We start from the raw sequence: 21,918 nt of genomic DNA, 5'->3' as shown, positions 1-21,918 counted from the left end.
CACATATTTTCAGTCCATATAATCATTGTTTCAAACACAAGATTATTATAATATGTAATGAGAACATTTGGTTTAATCACCGAAACACAACAGTGTGATCTTCTTTCAGTTTAGTACTTTTAACAATCAGTTCATCCAACAGAAAACAATGCAAGATACATGTTTCAAATCTCCCTCGTTGCTGAATTATCTACAGTAACAGAGGCTACATTTGCCTCATTAGAAAATACACTTACATTACCTAACTTATGTCATTAAATCCATAATGTTTGTAATAGTATTATTCAGTGTTATCAAAAGGTGTGATGAAGTTATGACACAGCCATGAGGCTCTGTGCTATAACAGAGTTTGCTTCCAATACAGTAAATGTTCACTGTACCAGATATGACTGAATCTATAGTTGAGCTTTATAAGGGTGAGTTACAGTAATGTGGCAGACTCTACCATGGTAATCTGTTTACAGTATCACATGGCATACATACTGTAATGTAAAATGCTATATTTGATGCCATCTGTCGCCCTTCTTCTGATTTCTGATCAGTCTGATGTTACACCGTCATTGACTATTTCCTCTCCCTTATACTCTTATAATCTGTCTGGGTATAGCCTACGTAGGCGTAATGGTTACAAGCTATACAAACTGTTTATTCTCTCCCCTTACACTAACACTAACCCTAACCCCTAAACCTACCCATCACACAAAAGTTTCTGCATTTTTACATTTTCAACAAAAAAAAACACATTCTGTATTTATAAGTTTCCTCATGGCCATGGGGACAAAAAAATGTCCCCGCAAGGGCAAGGATTTAGGATATTGCCATTTTTATGGGGACATTTTGTCCCCATAATGTAGAGTTTACCAGGCCACACACACACACACACACTTTGACAAAGTAGTTATAATCTAAGATAAATCGCTTGTAATGTAAAAATAATTCATTACATATGGTTATCCATATCGGAAATTGCAAACAAAGTAGAAACTATGTCTATATAATCAATATCTATAGAAATCTATAGGTGTACCAAATGATTCATTGATTAACCATTAAGATCAGTTGGATTAAATAATAGACAAATGTTTTAAAGTGAACGAGAAGAGATGCAAATCAAAAGTTTGATAGTAAAAGCTTTATGAAAGGCAGTTACTGTGAATGAAACATTTATAAAGAGGAAACCCTTATTTTGTGTAGTGAAAAGGGTACTTTGTGGTTTTGTGTATTGTATTATCACATTTGAAAATATGCTGAAATGTTTGAAAAAAGTCCACTTTTGATGATCTGTTGTGATATTAGCACTATGAGTTTTGAAAATGTACACCTTGGTTGTGAAAATAGTTCCAAAGCGAATAAAAAAAACTGTAAGAACAAAGTTACAGCTGGATTTGCCCAATAAAAGAGGTGAGCTTCATCTCTGTGGTTACACCAATATAAATTTAGGAAGTGACAAAATCTAAGCAGACGTTTTTTCCAAAAAACCCAAGTGTAGTCAGTTTACTGGAATCATTCCACCCTCAGGACAACACTCATGATAGGAAATGTAGGAGGGATGCACAAATGTCAGATGGTGTTGTGTTAAGGTGTGCCCCCTCAAACAGTAATGCTTTCGCAATAGGTGAGCATGGGTTCCTGGTGGTCCAGCCCAGTTCTTCACAACTGTTTACATTTGTTGTTCTGTTACATACCAGAGAACATAAAGCATTTCAACCAACAGGGAACATTTTCTTTTGATGGATTTGAATATATATTAAAAATCTCAAAGACTATTTATTATAAAGTTTTAGATATTTTTTTTGTTTTGTTAGAAATATAGATTTTTTTCTGTGAATTTGTGTTTTTGCAGATTTCCCATTCATTTCCTATGGTGGTCATTTTTTGACGAAAGAGCAAGTATTTTGGGAGTATTTTTTTTTTACGACCCTCATGCTCGAATCATGTGTGTTTACAGTTCTAATGCCATAAACACCAAGTTTCATATCATTCTGATGAAGCTGTGATTTTTACAAATTCAAAATGTGGTTCATAGGTTCAGTTTTTCATAGGTGTGTGTGTGTGTGTGTGTGTGTGTGTGTGTGTGTGTGTGTGTGTGTGTGTGTGTGTGTGTGTGTGTGTGTGTGTGTGTGTGTGTGTGTGTGTGTGTGTGTGTGTGTGTGTGTGTGTGTTTAAGTGTGTGTTTAAGTGTGCGTGTGTGTGTGTGTGTGTGTGTGTGTGTGTGTGTGTGTTTAAGTGTGCGTGTGTGTGTGTGTGTGTGTGTGTGTGTGTGTGTGTGTGTGTGTGTGTGTGTGTGTGTGTGTGTGTGTGTGTGTGTGTGTGTGTGTGTGTGTGTGTGTGTGTGTGTGTGTGTGTGTGGATGTGTCAATATCACACTCTTGATGTTTTAGAGTGTCACTCCTTTACTGCTGTGTACTTTTTTTCAGCATCGTGACCGATTTGTAGATTGTACACACAAATATTCAGATATTTTTTTTTTGTATTTTTGCCAATTTCCCATTCATTTCAGTCATAATATGACCTAAGACAATGAACGCTACTTTTCTTTTCTTTTTACGACCAATTAGCATGCTCGAATCATGACCCCAATTTTTTTGTGTGTTTACATACCTAATGCTAGAAAAGTCACCAAGTTTCATATCATTCAGATGAAGCTGTGATTTTTAACATTTCAAAACAGAACGTTTTCTGGTCAGAAATGACCGAAGAGCACCAGAGGGTTAACATGCTTTCTGAGCGCGAGCTAAAAGCCTGTCAAACACGTGATTACTGGACTAAGTACACTCTAAAAAAAAAGGTTCTATATGGCACCAAAAATGGTTCTTGGCTGGTAATCATAGAGGAACCTTTTTAAGTGCTATATAGCACACTGTAAAAAATGTTATGTGCTATTTGCTTAAATAAATAATGGTAACAATATTACACATATTATTTTTGAGAAGTTTTGGCTTGGTTTCTTTAATTGAATCTACCTGAATAAATCATGTAAAATTTCCTAAATTATTTATTCTACGAAACAATAAATTAAATATTTTTAGTGACATGTGCTTATTAATTTTAAGTTGACTTTAAAAAAAGAGTATAAATTAGAGGGAATGGAAATGACCTGTTTCTATTTGACTTACGTTATACAATTAATGGACTGTATGCTGCTTGCACAGCACAAGCAGAAACAAACTTGTTACTGCACTGGCATTAGCAAAGTTATTGCTCATTGACCAAAGCAACATGCTTTATAATATTGGTATACATGCAGTTATCCACAACCTAACCATAAGATCTACTCTTCTGCACAATGGTAACGGTCAAAACTTCAACAGAAAGAAAATCTTTCAAATGTCAAACATAACAGAACATTAAACGTTAACAGATGTTTCCCTTCACTCAAAAACACATAAAATAACACTTAATTTCAATATTAACTCTCCCTTTCCAGCCATATGCAAAGTATGCTGGGAACTAACAATGGTGTCTCTAAATAAAACTGCATAATTGAGTTAATTCTCTTAAAATAAATAGGTAACCTTATTTTCCTTAATTTTATCAGTTTATTTGGTTCTTCGATTGAAGGCTCAAGATTGCTTACATTTCCTTAAAAAAAATCAGGAAAATGTATCTCTTGGTTTTATTAGTGAAATGTTCTCAATATTTTCTATAAAACACTGAACCACAATTTTCTTAAGAAAATATACACACTATTTTTAATTATCACCTCAATTTTTTTAGTGAAAATTACAAGACCCATGATTCATTTTTTACAGTGCACCAATTTTGGTGCTTCAGTGGTTCTTCACCGGTTCTTTAAATAAGGTGCTATATCACCTCTGAAGAACCGCTGAAGAACCACTGAAGCCAAGATTACGAGCCAAGAACCATTTTTGGTGGATATAGAACCTTTTTTTTTAGAGTTTAGTCTTACTACGCTAATACTGTCACACACAAGGTTAACATAAACACAGTCGGTTATGTCTAAAGTGAAAGTGAAATCGGCGTGTGTCTGTATATTAGATGCCTGCAGCAGCTTGTCCTTAAAGGGACAGCTCACCTCTAAAATTATGTCATTATTTACTCACTCTAATGTTGTTCCAAACCTGTATTCATTTCTTCTGTTGAACAAAGCCATTGACATCCATATTATTATTTCCTACATGGGGACCAGCAACTGTTTGGTTTCCAACATTCTTCAAAATATATTTTATGTCCAACAGAAGAATTTTTTTCAGGTTTAAAACAACTTGAGCGTGAGTGACAGAATTTTCATTTTTCAGCTCAACTATCCCTTTAATGTTAATAAAACAACAAAAGACACAGAGAAACTCACTCATTGCTCTTGACTGAAAAACTTTAATAGCTTTCAAGTCAAGTCAACTTTATTTATATAGCACTTTTAACAATGCAGATTGTTTCAAAGCAGTTTCACAGTGTTAAACAGGAAAATAATGCAACAGATGCAACGTTTTCAGCCGTTCTGGGGAAAACGGTGATGTCATCAGTTCATTTCAATTATCATACAGTGACAATGTGGGCTTTAGATCAGTAATTAGATCAGTAATTTAGTTTATATGGTTAATTTAGTTTAATAATTAGATTTATTTGGATATTTAGTTGAAAAATTTAGTGCAAGCCACGCCAGAGGCGACAGTGGCAAGGAAACCAAAACCCCATCAGGGGCCCGTTCTTCGTACCTCGCTTAATACATCTGAGATGATTTGACAGATCCCAGATCTTTTAATCGTGATAACTGATGTCTGGCTAATTTGATTCTTCAAACGAATTTGCGGATTGGATTAAAATATCTGGATTAAATGATCTAAGATCACTGCGCGTTCTTGTTTTCCCTGAAGAGGGCAGATGCATCGATACTCGAAACCATGATCAGCAATGCAGCGATTGGCTGGCGTCAAGAGAGCAACGTAATGACATCATATAATTAAAAAAGCCACCTGGCAAAAAACTTGGCAAATTACACAAAAAAACCCACGAATATCTGGACCTTTATAAGGAAACAACTAAACGACCAAACCAACATAAAAGTTATAATAGATCAATGATAAATGTTTTTTTTACATGATTACCAATTATTTATATTTTCGATTTTATACAGTATTTGTACACCCTTTACATTTTTATTTCAATGTTGTAATTCAATTTGGAGCAGATTTGTAACGTGACAGTATTAAAGTTTCTTAAGGGTCAAGATCAAATTCTCTGCATCTCCTGCGCTGCATCAAGCCATCCCATAATATCCGTCACTTAAATTAATGTACGGCTCAGATTAACTGCACAACATGTGTGCAAACTTCCAATAAAATTATAAAGTAATTATTCCATCACAAATAAATCGCTTAATCAAGTGGCTGTGTCTATAGTATTATACACAACATTATAATATTATATACATTCTCATATACATATACAATTTAAAATTTGTAAAGTAATGAACTCTTGTAATAAAGTAGCAGTGGCTGGGACAGATTTTAAGTATTACCTCAAGATGCAATCTAATCCTGTTTACATGAAATAAGCCTGCTCGCGAGCAGGTTTAAGCTAACGGACCTGTTGCTATGACAGCAAGTCCAGGATGAGCGTCGAAGAACCAAACAATCCAAGATCATGCCAAATCGTCAACAATCAAATCCGGCTAACTGAGTTAGCGAGGTACGAAGAACGGGCCCCAGGTGACCTAATGGAGAAAAATAAACCATGGGAGAAACCAGGCTCAGTCGGGGTGCCAGTTCTCCTCTGGCCAAATAAGAATCAATAAGCTTTAATAAGAATCAATGTATATTTTATAGTGAAGTCTATGCAGTGTTTTATTTTTACGTTTATTCATTCAATCTCATATTTAAATGCTGCTGTACAGCTGAGCTGCCAGTGTAAATCTTTATATACATTTATTTTATATTATACAATACACTATGAATGTGTACAAGGGTTTTTTCTAAGTAAAGTTTTAAGTTTAAGTAAGGTTTTTCAAGTCTTTTAGGTAAAATACAGATAGAGAATTGCAATAAAAATAGTATTTTTTTCTCCTTAACCTCTTTCTGTTCCTGTCGCCTAAGAATAGAATGGCAAAAAACTGATGTGACAAGCCATCAGAACCGAACCGAATGGAAAACTGTGGTTAAAAAACCGAGGTATGTATTGAACCGTGGACTAACTGTATTGTTTCACCCCTATGTCTAATACATATTAAAAAAAAGCTCCAACAGCTTTCAGCTCCACCCTGCTTCATACTATACAGTAATGTTAATAAATCTTTAATACATTATAAAGAGATAAAAAATAAAAAAAATAAATACAGCTTAAAATGTCTCATTTAAGATTGATACAATTATTCCATTGACATGATACAGTCTCTGACCGCATGCAATCATGCATATAATTGCAACTTGTGTCAAAATCCAAGTCTTCTCATGCAAACCAGTATTTCTGTAAGGAATAGACTGAAAATCATGTCATTCACACTTCCACATGTTTAAACCAAGTTCACCATGATGTCTTGCACAACAGTCCTTCCTTCCCTCTTTTTTTTAATTCAAGCTTTTTTTTCAAGATCTTTGTCTTCACAGTAAAGTTGAGAGGGATTTATCAGTCTTCATGCTTAATTTCCTGATAGATTTTCTGAAACTCTGTCCTGCCATGAAGTAGAGGATGGGGTCGATGCAGCTGTTGATACTGACCAGAGGTCGTGTGGCTTTGTAGGCGTTGTTGGAGAACCGAAGCATGGTGCAGCTCTCTTGGTCCAGGTAGCGGAAGGTGTAGTATATACTGCGGTTCACATGGAAAGGTAGGAAGCACAACATGAAAGTCAGAAGGACAATAATGATCATCTTCACCGACTTCTGCTTGGAGAGTTTTGACATTTGTCCTCCATCAACACCGGGTTCCTGAAGTTTCCTCACCATCAGCCCGTTGCAGACCAGCACCACCCCAAACGGTAGGACAAAGAGAAGGAACAACACCACCGAGCTGTAGACCAGAAAATCATTGAAGAGCTCCTTGCTGGTGGTGTCGTGACAGATGAGAAATTCACCATTACGTCTCGTCCTGGAGAAATAAAGGATCGGGGCCTGAAAGATGAGTACGATCGCCCATATTCCCACAGAGACCAAACGAGCGCGACGGCCGTCCATCCAGGACAAAGAGCGCACCGGGTGGCAGACGCCTAAAAACCGGTGTAGGCTGATGCAGCTGAGGAAGAGGATGCTTCCGTAGAGGTTTGTGTAGAAGAGAAAGCGAATCAGCCTACACATCGCCTCGCCAAACGGCCAGTCGTTCCCATCGGCGTAATAGTAGATCAGAAACGGAAGGGTGAGGATGTAAAGAGTGTCACAGACGTTGAGGTTGATCATGTAGATAGTGCTGGGCTTCCAGTTTTTGGTTTTAAACAAGATGAAGTACATGGCGGTGATGTTCAACCCCAGGCCGACCACAAACACCAGAGTGTAACTCACCGGGAGGAGGATGTACTTGAATTCTTCTTTTAAAGTACAACGATACACGACACTGTCATTTGTTTGTACAGTGTCGTTAAGCGTAGCCATTCTGATCCAGACCTGTGAAAAAATAAGACAAATGATAGATAGATAGATAGATAGATAGATAGATAGATAGATAGATAGATAGATAGATAGATAGATAGATAGATAGATAGATAGATAGATAGATAGATAGATAGATAGATAGATAGATAGATAGATAGATAGATAGATAGATAGATAGATAGATAGATAGATCGATAGCCAGACAGACAGACAGACAGACAGACAGACAGACAGACAGACTGGTATTGCATTTTATGATAGATCTTGATCTAGTTTGAACGACCTGATGTCATGTAACAATATTTAAGTGGAACATGTGATCAGTGTGGCATCTGTCTAGGATCATAGACCAAACATGTCATTCTCTAAGAGAAAATGTCCACAAACTGCACACACCCATATTGATACTGTCATGCATATGGCAGACTACAAATATTCCCGGAGCATTGTTTTTAACCGAGTGTCAAAGTAATTTCAAATAGCTTCTTCCAAACTCAGGGGATGCACAAATGAGCTTTGAAAGAAGTACAAAATGGTTGTTCAGCTAATCATACAGCCCAACAGCACTCTAATTCATGGCAGAAAATAACACATCACATCGATCAGTGAAGCAAATCAAGCCACAAAGTATCTTCAAAACCTCCTGAGAATTTCCTGAGAACTTCCTCTCAACATGATGCCAGATGATTTCTCAATAACAGCAAATTTCACAAAAAGCCTGAACGCACTTCCCACACTCTAGCCTCTCTCTCTTTCTCTTTCTCTCTCTGTATATATATAACATGTATGTAGTATATATTATACATGTATAATTAAATACTACACCTCTAGTCAACATTTCAAATGCTTTACTGTCATAACCACTGGAGCTGACATAAACAAAACCGAATGATCATGTTCTTCAGCATGATTTGAGAATCTTTAAAATCCTAAAGCAAGTAAATCTGTCCTTCTGTACAAACAATCACACGATCAATATCATTTTATTAATGTGGTCTCAGACATTTGAGCCCCATATAAAGTACATTTACAGTTTTTACCAGTTTTGGAACTTTATACTGCAGAATGTCTAATGTTACTGTTTTTAGGATGAATTGTTATGTTGTAGCATTCATTATTTTTAAGTCAAGGTGTATAGACGAATCCTCTAAATGAATACATGATAATAAAAATAAAAGGCATTTTGATTGTTGTATCTTTATATAGATGTGAAAAATAAATCACTAGGAAGTCCAATAAACATTGTATAATGAAACACATTAAATATACAATTTTGTAAACTACACATTTAGTAAGCAAAAAAAGTTAAGTAATATACTCACATGTGCTTTCAACAGACACTTTCAGGAATTTCCCCTCACACTCTTCATACCTGCACTGTCCTGCTCCTCCTCTGCCTGTTCATGCTACATTTCTTCATTTTGGGCGGTACTTCTCATGTCAACACGCCTCAGCCTGCTCCCATTGGTTAGAACATCAATCAATGACAATGACATGCCAATCCCTGCTGAGAGCTTCACATGTCAAAACTAAAGTAGTGCTGTCAAATTGATCAATTGCATCTAACATAAACGGTTAGTGAGTGGGATATATTAGGCAGCAAGTGAACAATTTGTCCTCAAAGTTGATGTGTTAGAAGCAGGAAAAATAGGCAAGCGTAAGGATTTGAGTGAGCTTGACAAGGGCCAAATTGTGATGACTAGATGACTGGACATCAGAGCATCTCTAAAACTGCAGCTCTCGTGGGATGTTCCCGGTCTGCAGTGGTCAGTATTTATCAAAAGTGGTCCAAGGAAGGAACGGTGGTGAACCGGCGACACGGTCATGGGCGGCCAGGGCTCATTGATGCACGTGGGGAGCGAAGGCTGGCCCGTGTGGTCCAATCAAACAGACGAGCTACTGTAGCTCAAATTGCTCAAGAAGTTAATGCTGGTTCTGATAAAAAGGTGTCAGAATACACAGTGCATCGCAGTTTGTTTCGTATGGGTCGCCAAAAGCGCCAACAGTGGTTATGTGAGCATCAGAACTGGACCACGGAGCAATGAAAGAAGGTGGACTGGTCTGAACAATCACGTTTTCTTTTACATCACGTGGATGTTCGGGTTCGTGTGCGTCGCTTACCTGGGGAAACACATGGCACCAGGATGCACTATGTGAAGAAGGCAAGCCGGCGGAGGCAGTGTGATGCTTTGGGCAATGTTCTGCTGAGAAACCTTGTGTCCTGCCATCCATGTGGATGTTACTTTGACACGTACCACCTAAGCATCATTGCAGACCATGTGCGTCGGATGTGGGTGGGACAAGACCAACCCACTTTTTACGATCAATGATATTGGACCCACTCACTTTTATCGTCTCTAATTCAGCACATGTCTGTTTACCTACCCCTAACCGATAAACACCTTATTAAACACATGTTAGACGCTTTATTTCCACTTTTCTAATATTTTCTTTATTTTTATTGAAATAAATGCCTTTCCAATCAGATATGTGACAAGGCGGTATATTTGTACTACTCCAGTAAAAAAATGTTTGCTTCCGACGCCCATGTTGCAGACCATGTACACCCTTTCATGGAAACTGTATTCCCTGGTGGCTGTGGCCTCTTTCAGCAGAATAATGTGTCCTGCCACACAGCAAAAATGGTTCAGGAATGGTCTGAGGAGCACAACAGTGAGTTTGAGGTGTCGACTTGGCCTCCAAATTCCCCAGATCTCAATCCAGTCGAGCATCTGTGAGATGTGCTGAACAAAAAAGTAATAAAAATTACAGTATTCAAAAGTTTATGTACCATTCATTCTTAATATTGTGTGTCATTACCTGCATGCTTTTTTGTCCCTTGTTTGTCCTGAGCAGTTGCAAAACTATTAAACATTCACTGATGCACCAGAAGGAAACATGATGCATCAAAGGGGTCCTTGATTATGATTTCACCTTTTTTTAACTTTAGTGTAATGTTGCTGTTTGAGCATAAACAACTTCTGAAAAGTTACGACGCTAAAAGTTCAAAGCAAAGGGAGATATTTTCTTTTACAGAAATTGCTTTTTAAGGACTACAACAAACTGCTGGTAGGGACTACAACGGGACATTACTAACCCTAAAATTAACATAAACCCTGGCCCCAGGAACAGCAACAAAGGGCTGCATGTTGGGCTGCAGAGATGGGTAGTAGCGAAGTAGGCTACATTTACTTTGTAACTTTTGAGTTTTATTTTGAAAAATTTTACCTTTAAGAGTAGATTTAAATGTGGGTTATTTTAGTTTAACTAAGTAAATTTCTAATGAAAAACTGTACTTTTACTTCGTTATGTTGGGCGACGTTCCTCTCGTTACTTTAGTTTAGCCTAATGCAAAACATGCTACGAAATGCGTAATTTATTCCAAGCGTGCTGTCTCTTTTTTTCTGGGACATTAGCGATGCCCTATTCACAGATTAATCACTCTTATTCTGTTCAAAGACTTAATCAAACAAATTGGCAAAACTGTCTGAATTGGTTCGCGAATCAGTTTGAATGACTTGTTCAGTTCAATCTTCTGAAGTGGTTTTTCACACTGAGCGTTGGACGAAATAACAGTGAACCTACAGTCAATTCAAAGAAAATCTGAAACGCATCCTATTGTTTGCCAGCGATGAAGATATGTTTTAGTTGAACTGCGCGAGCTGTCTGTGAACGATTCCACAGGTAGGCAGGCCTAGTTTCGATTCCAATTCATACATTTTACAACCAATGTAGCATTTCTTTAACAGTTTTTTGGACAATTTATACATTAAATAATAATAAATCTGTCTAAATCTGTGTTAGTGAGCACTTCTCCTTTGCCAAGATAATCAATCCACCTCACAGGTGTGGCATATCAAGATGATGATTATTGCACAGGTGGGCCGCCGCCTTAGGCTGGCCACAATAAAAGGTCACTCTAAAATGTGCAGTTTTATCACACAGCACAATGCCACAGATGTCGCAAGTTTTGAGGGAGCGTGCAATTGGCATGCTGACTGCAGGAATGTGCACCAGAGCTGTTGCCCGTGAATTGAATGTTAATATCTCTACCATAAGCCTTCTCCAAAGATGTTTCAGAAAATTTGTCAGTACATCCAACCGGCCTCACAACTGCAGACCACGTGTAACCACACCAGCCCAGGACCTCCTCATCCAGCATCTTCACCTCCAAGATGGTCTAAGACCACACTGTAGTTTGACATTCTATATTATTATATATATTTATATATATATACACATTAAGACATGTTGAGAATATGAAAATGTATCACAGAATGATGTTCATTATGACAGTACTTGAAAGGGAAAATCACCATAGATGAAGTTCATATGTTGGTTAATGTAGCTTAATTTTTACATAGATATGAATTGTAGAGCAATGCCAAATGTGTTCAGCGTACAGGATAGCATAGCCTAACCTTCAATATACAGTCACCAGTGGCTATTTGAACTAAGTGCAAACAGCAATTGATGGTATTTGCACTATTTGCAAATATTTGTTAGATGCTATTTATACTTATAATAGTGGCAGATACTATTTGCCCCTCAGTATTGTTGTACAATAACAGGATGCCATAATAACATAGAGTGTAAATGATTATATTAACTAAAAATTATTAAATGAATGATGACTTATTTGGAACAATATGCCCTCCCTCCCTACCCTGGACTACGTTGAAGAGTGATGTAGAATTAACCATGAAGTTTACAATGGTGACATATCTGAGAGAAACAGAAGTGAAAATGTTTAACAGTATGAAAAAAATTGTTTTAAAGCTTGTTTGCAGAACATCACAGTTATATATGATATGAGAACCGATATAAAAATAAAAATAAAAATATAATTATATTTTCAGAATTACTTTTTTTCCTCAAACCTAATTACTGTAGTTTCCATGTTCTGAACATCACATCCTTTGCTTTTCCAGCAAATGTAATTTAAAGCTGCATTCTGTACGTTTTGCCTCTTTGTCGCCATCTCTGTTTGAAACCTGGAATTGTAGTTAGTTGTAGCATGATTATCTTTACGTGGGGTGGCGCATCGTCACGGCTCCTCAGCGTGGATGAATCTAATGTTTTGACGCGTAATATGTGTAATATGTGTCACCGCACCGGTGTGGATACTTCGGAATCACACATTCTACGTCTTGGAAGTACGACAAAAATAATACATTTCACCGGAAAATGTCATCGGAAAATGTCATCTGAACAAGTAAGTAACATGTCTGCCACTTTTGTTCTGACCAACTGAGAAAAAAAGCATAAATGTAACAATAAATCGCACCACCAACGGTGATTAAATCTAACGATCTCATTTCACATCAAACTGTGCAAATTGTTAGTATTGTTATACTTAATTCTCAAATTGTTGTGACCACGTGCGTATTAGCATTACCTGTAGATTTCATTTCTGTACAGTCTAATCTTTTGTTTTTGACTACGAGTGAATCTCCAGTTGTCACTGATGATTGTCATTTGAAACTTTCTGGATTACAATACGCCATCAAAATGATCTGTTTAATTATTTCAGCTGCTGTGAGGAACATGCGATCCCCTCACGTGCGTTACTACTACTAGCCAGACTCTAGGCTTGTTTGAGATGAGCAAAATCTGCGCAGAACCGATCACCGGTGATCAGCGCGAGATGCATTCCGGTTAGAAAAGTGTCCGAGGGCGGTCCGCCTTGCTCTGATGTCATGCAGACGTATGTCAAAAAACTCTCGCGAGCAAGAGGCGGATGTGTCGGATTCTGCAGTCAGGCGCAGTTGCTCTCCACCGACTGCGCTGAGCAAAAGCATGATGGGAAACGACTTGCTGACGACACAGCTTAATGCTTATTGGTTTAAACAACCGTGATGTATGGTTCTTTTTTAAAATGTTTGATTTTAAAACTCTGATATCATGTTTTTATGTGTGAACATTCCCAAACTCTCTAACAAAGGCGATCTCTCTGTGGGTTATGTGATTGTTGTTATTGTTGTTATATATAGCTAACCCTATATATATATATATATATATATATATATATATATATATATATATATACATATATATATATATATATATATATATATAAATTTATGTAGGCCTAATTAAAGTCAAAATGATTGATAAACACGTCTTTCGAATGGAAATAAATAACAAAACCTTTGGGTGTCTTGTTCATAATATTTATTTTCATATAAAAGTAACAGAACTTAAATTACATCCAGTTTATCAGCAACAAAGCGCACGAGTGTGAAACCGCGATATCCGCCTTTGATCTCGCAGGTGTCTGATCCACTATGAGAAGAGAGAACTGCCCAGCTTGCCTGCACTTTTTTCACTCCTCCCCTCACTGCAGCCGCCTAGTCTCGGCTGAATTTCGGGCGAGGCGAGGCGCAAAGCCTTCTTTCTTTACAGAAGTGACGTAAAGACATGCTCAAATTTTTCGCGGAAACCCACCAGTACCACTCAGATTATAACACATTGTGAATCGGGCTAAGGTAACACTGGCTTCCAAAATTTAAATTTGGATAATTTTTGACCAAAAAGTTATGGACTGCAGCTTTAACAAGGTGGTTGAATAAAGGTATTTGACTTATATTAAAAAAATACCTCAAGTTAACACTAGTTTGATAGAAAGTTAGCATTAGCTAACCCTTTTTTTTTCAAATAGGTTGAATTTCAGCATAGTTCATTTATAAATATTCATATTTATTCAATTCAAATTCAATTCAAATTTATTTGTATAGCGCTTTTCACGATACATATCGTTTCAAAGCAGCTTCACAGAAAATGCATCTACATTACAATTTAAATTGATTTGTACATGTTATGCATTTCAAAAATGCACATATACAAAGCACACAGATTAGCAAACTATCTATTATTAATCAATATAATAACTATGGCACAGAAATAAGAATACATGTTGTTAATGATTAGGGTATATATTTATCTCCTGTTGTTTTAGCTTGTCTTTTTAATTTTAAGCTAAAACTGATTGTACTCCGATTTTTGTGTTAATGAAAACTAGGATAACTATTCTAGACACATTTAACTTTTGTTTCACAGAAAAAAAGCGAAAAAAATGGGGGGGGGGGGCTTTCCCCCCCACTCTACCCTATATATTTATTTATTTTCAGGCGTTTATATCTTGTTTATTTTTCCTCACTGAAGGTTGATTTATTTTATTTTTTTCTTGTTTTAAGCAAGAAAAACTGATTTAATTCAAGATATATTCTCTAAAAACAAGTCCGTAAGGCTTATGTACAGGACTGACAACAGCATTCTTTAACCAGATTTGGAAATCGTCTTTAAAGCTGAAAAAAAACAATTCTGTGTTAAAACCTGCTTTCCTATCCCAGGTTATTATGCAGAGAGATAGGCCATTCTGATTTTAACAACCCACACTCGATCAATGGCAATCCGCGTGTTTACGCTGCATTCAGAAAGTTGTTTTGAAAATATTTGTTTATTTTTGCATTTAGAAATGACATTTTCCCCCCAAAAAGTAAGATGATAATTCAAATGTTCAAAAAATAAATAAAATTTTCAAAACTGACATTTAACTTAGATTGCATCTCAAATCTCAAATCCCAATTCACAAATTCCTTTACTTTGCTAAAGAAAAAATCACTGAAATTAAAATCACATACCCCATAAATAGTTTACGTATCTTTGTAGACATGTTAGACAATTAGACAACTTAGAAATGAAATACCTATGTTCAACCTCTCCTTTTCCATGTAGTAGTTTTCCCTGATTCAGCAATAACTGTCATTTTATTATTACTATGCTATTTTATTATTTATTATTGTTTTGAATTAGCTTTTTTTTTTTTTTTATCTTTTTCAGTTTTCAATAGTTTAGCTTTCATTTATTTTATTCCAATTGTAGTTTTAGAAATTGCAGTAGCTTAAACATTTTATTCTTCATGTAATATCGTTCATTTTATTTAACTATTGCCATTTCTAATCGTTTTAGTTTCAGTTTAGTTTACAAAACAAACCTGGCTTTGGGCTACTGCCTTTGTCTCACTGAAGGCACATAAAGACTCTTTGATTTGATTCATCCTGGAACTGAACAAAAGTCAGTTAGTGGAAATGCCTTTGTGCTGGTACCAACCGTTACGACACACCTCTTTTCAAAACTTAATGAAAACTTAATTAGCCTATATATTTATCTTCAGGGACTGTCACTTTGTAAGGTTTCTTACAGAAGCAGAGTTTACCTTCACCACCAGTGCGTCAATTATGCAGAATGAATAGAACTCTCTGGTCAAAGTGCAGATTATATATAGCGATTTGGTCCTTCACATTCTATATGTCCTTTGAAAACGTCACAAGGTAATATTTATACAACACCAAATGGTTCCATATTAAGGTGTGGTCACATTTACTGTCGCAGGAATCTGTGCGTTCGACAAGCAGATTTCACTCGTGTTCAGTTTGGTCACACGAATTCACCGCGTTGACCAACAGAAAGCTTGATTTGAACGTGACTTCTGTGTGAGCAGTGCTTAATACATCTCTATGCTATTGACAATGGACGTTTGCCTGCGAAATGCCCGCGAAAACGTCCATTGTCAATGTGACCACTCATTTTTTGAGTCCCCAAATGGAGGCTTTAATTACATCAATTTTTTTTCACTGAGTGAGGCCCTGTCATGGCCGCCGCCAAAATCCTTTGTAAGTAGTCTGAGATATTTAATTTTGCTCTTGCACATTATAAAGAGGTTGATGGTGATTTAATTGTTTCAAATCTTGCATTAGCTTTCTTGTTCTTCATGCTTCTTCTGAAGCCCTGTCCTGCCATGAAGTAGAGGATGGGGTCGATGCAGCTGTTTGCGCTGGCTAAAGGTCGCGTGACCTTGTAGGCCATGCTGGCGTACTCCAGCATCGAGCAGCTCACCTGTTTGTCCAGGTAGCGGAAGGTGTAGTATATACTGCGGTTCACATGGAAAGGCAAGAAGCACAACATGAAAACCAGAAGCACAATAATGATCATCTTCACCGACTTCTGCTTAAAGCGTTGTGACTTTGGTCCTCCGCCGACACCGGGTTCCTGAAGTTTCCTCACCATCAGCCCGTTGCAGACCAGCACCACCCCAAACGGTAGGACAAAGAGAAGGAACATCACCACCGAGCTGTAGACCAGAAAGTCATTGAAGAGCTCCTTGCTGGTTGTGTCGTAGCAAACCCGTATGTCACCATTATTTTTCATCCTGGAGAAATAAAGGATCGGGGCCTGAAAGATCAGCATTGTCGCCCATATTCCCACAGAGACCAAACGAGCACGACGGCCATTCATCCAGGACAAAGAGCGCACCGGGTGGCAGACGCCTAAAAACCGGTGTAGGCTGATGCAGCTGAGGAAGAGGATGCTTCCGTAGAGGTTTGTGTAGAAGAGAAAGCGAATCAGCTTACACATCGGCTCGCCAAACGGCCAGTCGTTCTCATCGGCGTAATAGTAGATCAGAAACGGAAGGGTGAGGATGTAAAGAGTGTCACAGACGTTGAGGTTGATCATGTAGATAGTGCTGGGCTTCCAGTTTTTGGTTTTAAACAAGATGAAGTACATGGCGGTGATGTTCAACCCCAGGCCGACCACAAACACCAGAGTGTAACTCACCGGGAGGAGGATGTACTTGAAGTTCTCATTAAAAACACAGTGATACTGATTGCTGCCATTGGTTGTGCCAGTGGTGTTAAATGTTGCCATTCTGAACTAGATCTGTCAGAGAAAAAGACAATGAAATCAATCATATGTAAGCAATGAGACTATGGACCAAACACATTTTGAACACTTTAGTTTAGGGTCCAATTCTCACTATTAACTTGTTGCTTATGTGATGTTGGCTGTTTATTAGTACTCATAAAGCACATAAATAATGCCTAAACTTAACAACTGCCTTACTAACTATTAATAAGCAGCTAATAAGGAGTTTACTGAGGCAAAAGTTGTAGTTAATAGTTAGTTAATAGTGAGAATTGGACTCTAATCTATGACCGTTACAAATTTCACAATATTTTTTATAAAATATTTTATTTGATATATATATATATATATATATATATATATATATATATATATATATATATATATATATATATATATATATATATATATTTTATTCATATTTTATAATTGTACATAACTTCAGCATAGTAACTTTGGTGTAAGTTTTCTTTTAAATAGATTTATCTGCCACACTTAAAAATGGCATTGTTTATTTTTAACTATTTGCATCTATTTGATTTCATTTAAATAATCATATTTTCAGTAATCAATATTCAATAGTACTATTGGTAACACTTTATTTTACAGTCTCCTTGTTACATATGTTATATGTATTTACCATAACCCTCAACCAAACCCCAATCCTACCATAACCCTACATGTAGTTGATTAATATTACTCAGTACTTAAATATATAAGTACAGTAAAGTGACCATACTATGTTTTAAATAATTTACATTTATTTAAATTGCTTAGAAACAGCATAAATCTGTTCAATGTGAAAATAATATATTCCGTTTAAAAAGTATGACGCTGTAGAACAAGCTATATTTAATTAGTTAAAATGTATGAGATTGAAACAAATTGGATTTATTAATAAATATAAACCGGTTGCATTTTGTTTATTAGTGCTACATTACGGAAATCTTACTCAACAAATACGCATTACATTGAGTTTATTCATAACTTTTTAACATTTTATATGCAATTAAAATAGAAACCTTTTCATTTTCAACCCAAAAGTTAGAATTTTGACAGGTATTTTGTAAAAGATCAACATGACTTAGCTTGCATCAGCATACAAGTTTTCAACTAACTGTGTGTTGTTAACGGAGCGTTTCCAAGTATTTTATTGCTGTTTTTCAAAGCCAAAGGCAGAAAACGAGCTTTTTAAGTAGCACTAAACGATTGTTCCGGTAATCACACTCCTTAAACAACATTATACAACACATATCGATCAGTGAGCTGAGTAAAGCCAGAAAGTAGCTCAAAACTTGCTAAGGATTTCCTTAGAACTTGCTCCAGTATTTGCTCTAGATTGTATCTGCATCAAATTACATACGATATGACTCAAACTATAGGAACATAGCATAGACATCTTGACAGTTTTACAGTTGCAAAATGTAGCATTTAATTTAGTTGTTTCCCCCTTTGGATTAAGGTATTTGGAGAAGTATTGTTTTAACAATCTTTTCACAGTGCAAAATCAATAAAAACTAAATAGTACTGCATTATACTGATGCAAAATAACATAATCCTCATTTAGTACATCACAGGCATGCAAAATTAAAAGAACATTTTTTAAAGTAACTCATAGATACTTACATTGGGTCCTTCAGCAATGTAACCAACAGTTGTGTCTCATTTGCACACCTACATAGACCTGCTCTACCTCCTCTGCCTGTTTTAACCTTATTTCTCCATTGTGGGTGTGTTTACATGCCTCAGCCTGCTCTCATAGGCCGCAGCATCAGCCAATAATATGTCAATCATTCAGAGAGACTCACAAACATGCCAGAGGGAGGGTTACTTGAATGAGGAAAGACTGAGAACACACCTGTTTATCAACACTGTTTAAATAATCTATTTCAAATGTCAAATTAGAGTCATACTTGTTACGAAAAATAAGTATGCTTCATGTTCATTTTATTAACCATACTTTTAAATTTCAAGTATATTTAATTATACTTGATGTAGTAAGTATACTAATATAAATGTACTAGAAGTATACTTGTACTGTTCAATACTACTTGGGACTAAATTGGCCTAGACTTTTTTGTATAAAAGTACTTTCTACTTTAAGCGTAACAGTAGTTATACAAACACAACTATTTTTTTTGTTTGTACAGCAACTATACTGTATATATATACACTTATATAACTATATATAAGTGAACTTATACTGATAGTTTACTAGTCAAATACTTGTAGCATATTTTTTTAGTTTATGAAAGTACACATTGAAGAATACTCTTAGTTTAGTAGTTTTATACTGCAAGTATACTTGTAAGTTTTCTTTAAAGCTGCAGTCCGTTCCTCTTTGTTGCAGTTATTTGCGGAATTATCATCTTTATGTGGGTTGCGCGTTGTCACGGCTCCTCTGCGCGGATGAATCTAATGTTTTGAGGAGTATGTGTGGCTGTCAGGCACCGTACTGGTGTGGATACTGTACTTTGGAATCACAGATTCTACGTCTTGGAAGTACAACCAAAATAAGACCAACTGAGAAAAAAGCATTACAAAACATGAAAATCGCATTAATAAATTACAATAAATCGTATTTAGTGTGTATTAGCGGTACCTAGGTAGATTTCATTTATGTACAGTCTAATCTTTTGCTTTTGACTACAGGTGAAACTTGTCACTGCATGATGATTGTCGTTTGGACCTTTCTGGATTACAATCCGCCATCAAAATTATACATTTAATTATTCCAGCTGCTGTGAGAAAAAGGCTATAAATGATCCGTCACCTGCAGCATCCTCGCAGCCGGACTCCTTCTTTATGAATACAGACATGACGTAATGACGCAAAGACGAACGGAGCCATGCTCGAATTTCCTGCGGAAACCCAGCTGTACCACTCAAATTATAACACATTATTACAAGCTTACCATTGTGAATCAGCCTAAGGTAAGGAGATAGTTTTGAACACTGCGTACTTGCTCAAAAATGGATTTTGGATCATTTTTAACCCAAAAAAAAAAAAAAAAAGTTACGGACTACAGCTTTAATTGAACCTACATTATACTTATAGTTTTCTATTTATATATTATTTTTGCACTTTATGTTCCTAATTCGGTATTATTTTTTATTCTAGAAATATACCTTTAACTGTCTGTACTTTAACTCTTCCCATTTTAAAATTTTTTTATTCTAGCTTCATGCATCCTTTTTTATCAACACTTGAATGTGGGCAAGTTTCATAAAAAGCAACAATAAAGGTGCAATAGGTGATTCTCTAAAGAAACATGTTTTGTTATTCTGGATGAAATTCTCCTCATATCCTGAATTAATGTAATTTGCAGGGAGGGTGGGATCATATGCTTTCAATGCTAGCAGGCTAAATGTAGCATTTCCCAGATCACCTATTGCACCTTTAAAGGGAAAGTTCACCCAAAAATGAATATTCTGTCATAATTTACTCACCCTCATCATGATGTTCCAAACCTGTATGAGTTTCTTTCTTATGCTGAACACAAAAGAAGATATTTGGAAGAATGTTTGTAACAAAGCAGATAGAGCAACCATTGACTACCATAGTATACTTTTTTTCCCTACTATGGTAGTTAATGGTTGCTCTATCTGCTTGGTTACAAACATTCTTCAAAATATCCTCCTTTGTGTTCATCAGAAGAAATAAATGTATACAGGTTTGCAATTTGAGGGTGAGTAAATGATGACAGAATTTTCATTTTTGGGTGAACTATCCCTTTAAGCAAAAAGCTGAGAAAATTAAGCAAAAAGCAGCCAACTTTACTTAAGTCAAAGACTTAACAGTCGTTTCCTCTTCCTACGTCGACATTTCATTCAGTAACGTTAGGCCGTTTTGAACTTATATATGCTATTTCATGTTTGATGATCGCGTTATTTTATAATTGCATAAGCAATCTTCTAGCACTTGTTTCTTCTTCACATGTGTTATGATCCGGAGATTCGGTACTCCTTCAGAAGGTGTAATAGCGCCCCCTACCGTATAACAGTGAAAACATGGATAGCTGGAAATTTCAGTGGAAAGTAGGCCTAGATTTTAAGTAAATTCCTATGTAGGCCTACATTACCAGTGGACTAGCCTATACAAAAATTCAGATACTCAGAATTAGGAACATATTTGTTTTCTTTATAAGTATTTTCAAACAAAGTTTAAAAGACAGTGTGTGAATAGGCTAGTCAATCAAAAGAGTTAACACAAGCCAAGTAGAAGAATAACTATATTACAAGTACACGTAGTCCAAATATACTTTTTTTCTGTCAGTGTCAAGTCACTTAAGTGCAATTTTAAGTATATCTCTGAGCAGTACAAGTAGCCTTAAAGTATACTTTCTTATTTTTTTAGTAAAAAAGAAGTATATAGCCCACTTGAATAAACTTATTTTTTGTAAGCGACTGGTTCTTGCAAAAGAGCAACATGAACATGCTCCCTAACATCTACTTCTTTTGTGCTTTGCAGAAGACAAAACACATTACAGTTTCGGAATGAAATGAAGGTAAATGAGGACAAATGTTAAATTTTGAGGTGAACTATTCATCTAATACACTTTTTTTTATTGGATTTATCTGCACTAACAACTTAAAAACGACCATGCTTTGCATTATGCATGTTTCAGAATAGTGCCCTTGGCAAGAACCCTGCGAATTTGGCAAAGGAGAAAGGC

The 21,918-nt window shown here is 36.1% G+C and overlaps 2 protein-coding genes across 3 annotated transcripts; both read right to left on the bottom strand.

Annotated features, from left to right (window-relative positions):
- Positions 1-4,313: 4,313 nt before the first annotated feature.
- Positions 4,314-8,933, bottom strand: p2ry2.3 (purinergic receptor P2Y2, tandem duplicate 3). 2 transcript variants are annotated; one of them, XR_013817172.1, is made up of 3 exons: positions 8,861-8,933; positions 5,675-7,550; positions 4,318-4,668 (listed from the first exon to the last, which is right to left on the bottom strand). XR_013817172.1 is itself a non-coding variant. In XM_079825139.1 (2 exons), exon 2 carries the CDS (start codon positions 7,536-7,538, stop codon positions 6,558-6,560), a length of 981 nt encoding a protein of 326 aa, XP_079681265.1. In that variant the 5' UTR covers positions 7,539-7,550; positions 8,861-8,933; the 3' UTR covers positions 4,314-6,557. The 2 variants fall into 2 exon arrangements, 1 of the variants encoding a protein (XP_079681265.1); XM_079825139.1 differs by having other exon boundaries at positions 4,314-7,550.
- A 4,771-nt stretch (positions 8,934-13,704) lies between these two features.
- Positions 13,705-18,934, bottom strand: p2ry2.1 (purinergic receptor P2Y2, tandem duplicate 1). The gene is made up of 2 exons (XM_079825244.1): positions 18,870-18,934; positions 13,705-17,258 (listed from the first exon to the last, which is right to left on the bottom strand). Exon 2 carries the CDS (start codon positions 17,244-17,246, stop codon positions 16,251-16,253), a length of 996 nt encoding a protein of 331 aa, XP_079681370.1. The 5' UTR covers positions 17,247-17,258; positions 18,870-18,934; the 3' UTR covers positions 13,705-16,250.
- Positions 18,935-21,918: the final 2,984 nt, after the last annotated feature.

The sequence above is a fragment of the Gobio gobio genome (assembly GCF_949357685.1).
Source record: "Gobio gobio genome assembly, chromosome: 9".
Taxonomy (NCBI): Eukaryota; Metazoa; Chordata; class Actinopteri; order Cypriniformes; family Gobionidae; genus Gobio; species Gobio gobio.
This window is presented reverse-complemented; position numbering and strand designations above follow the sequence as displayed.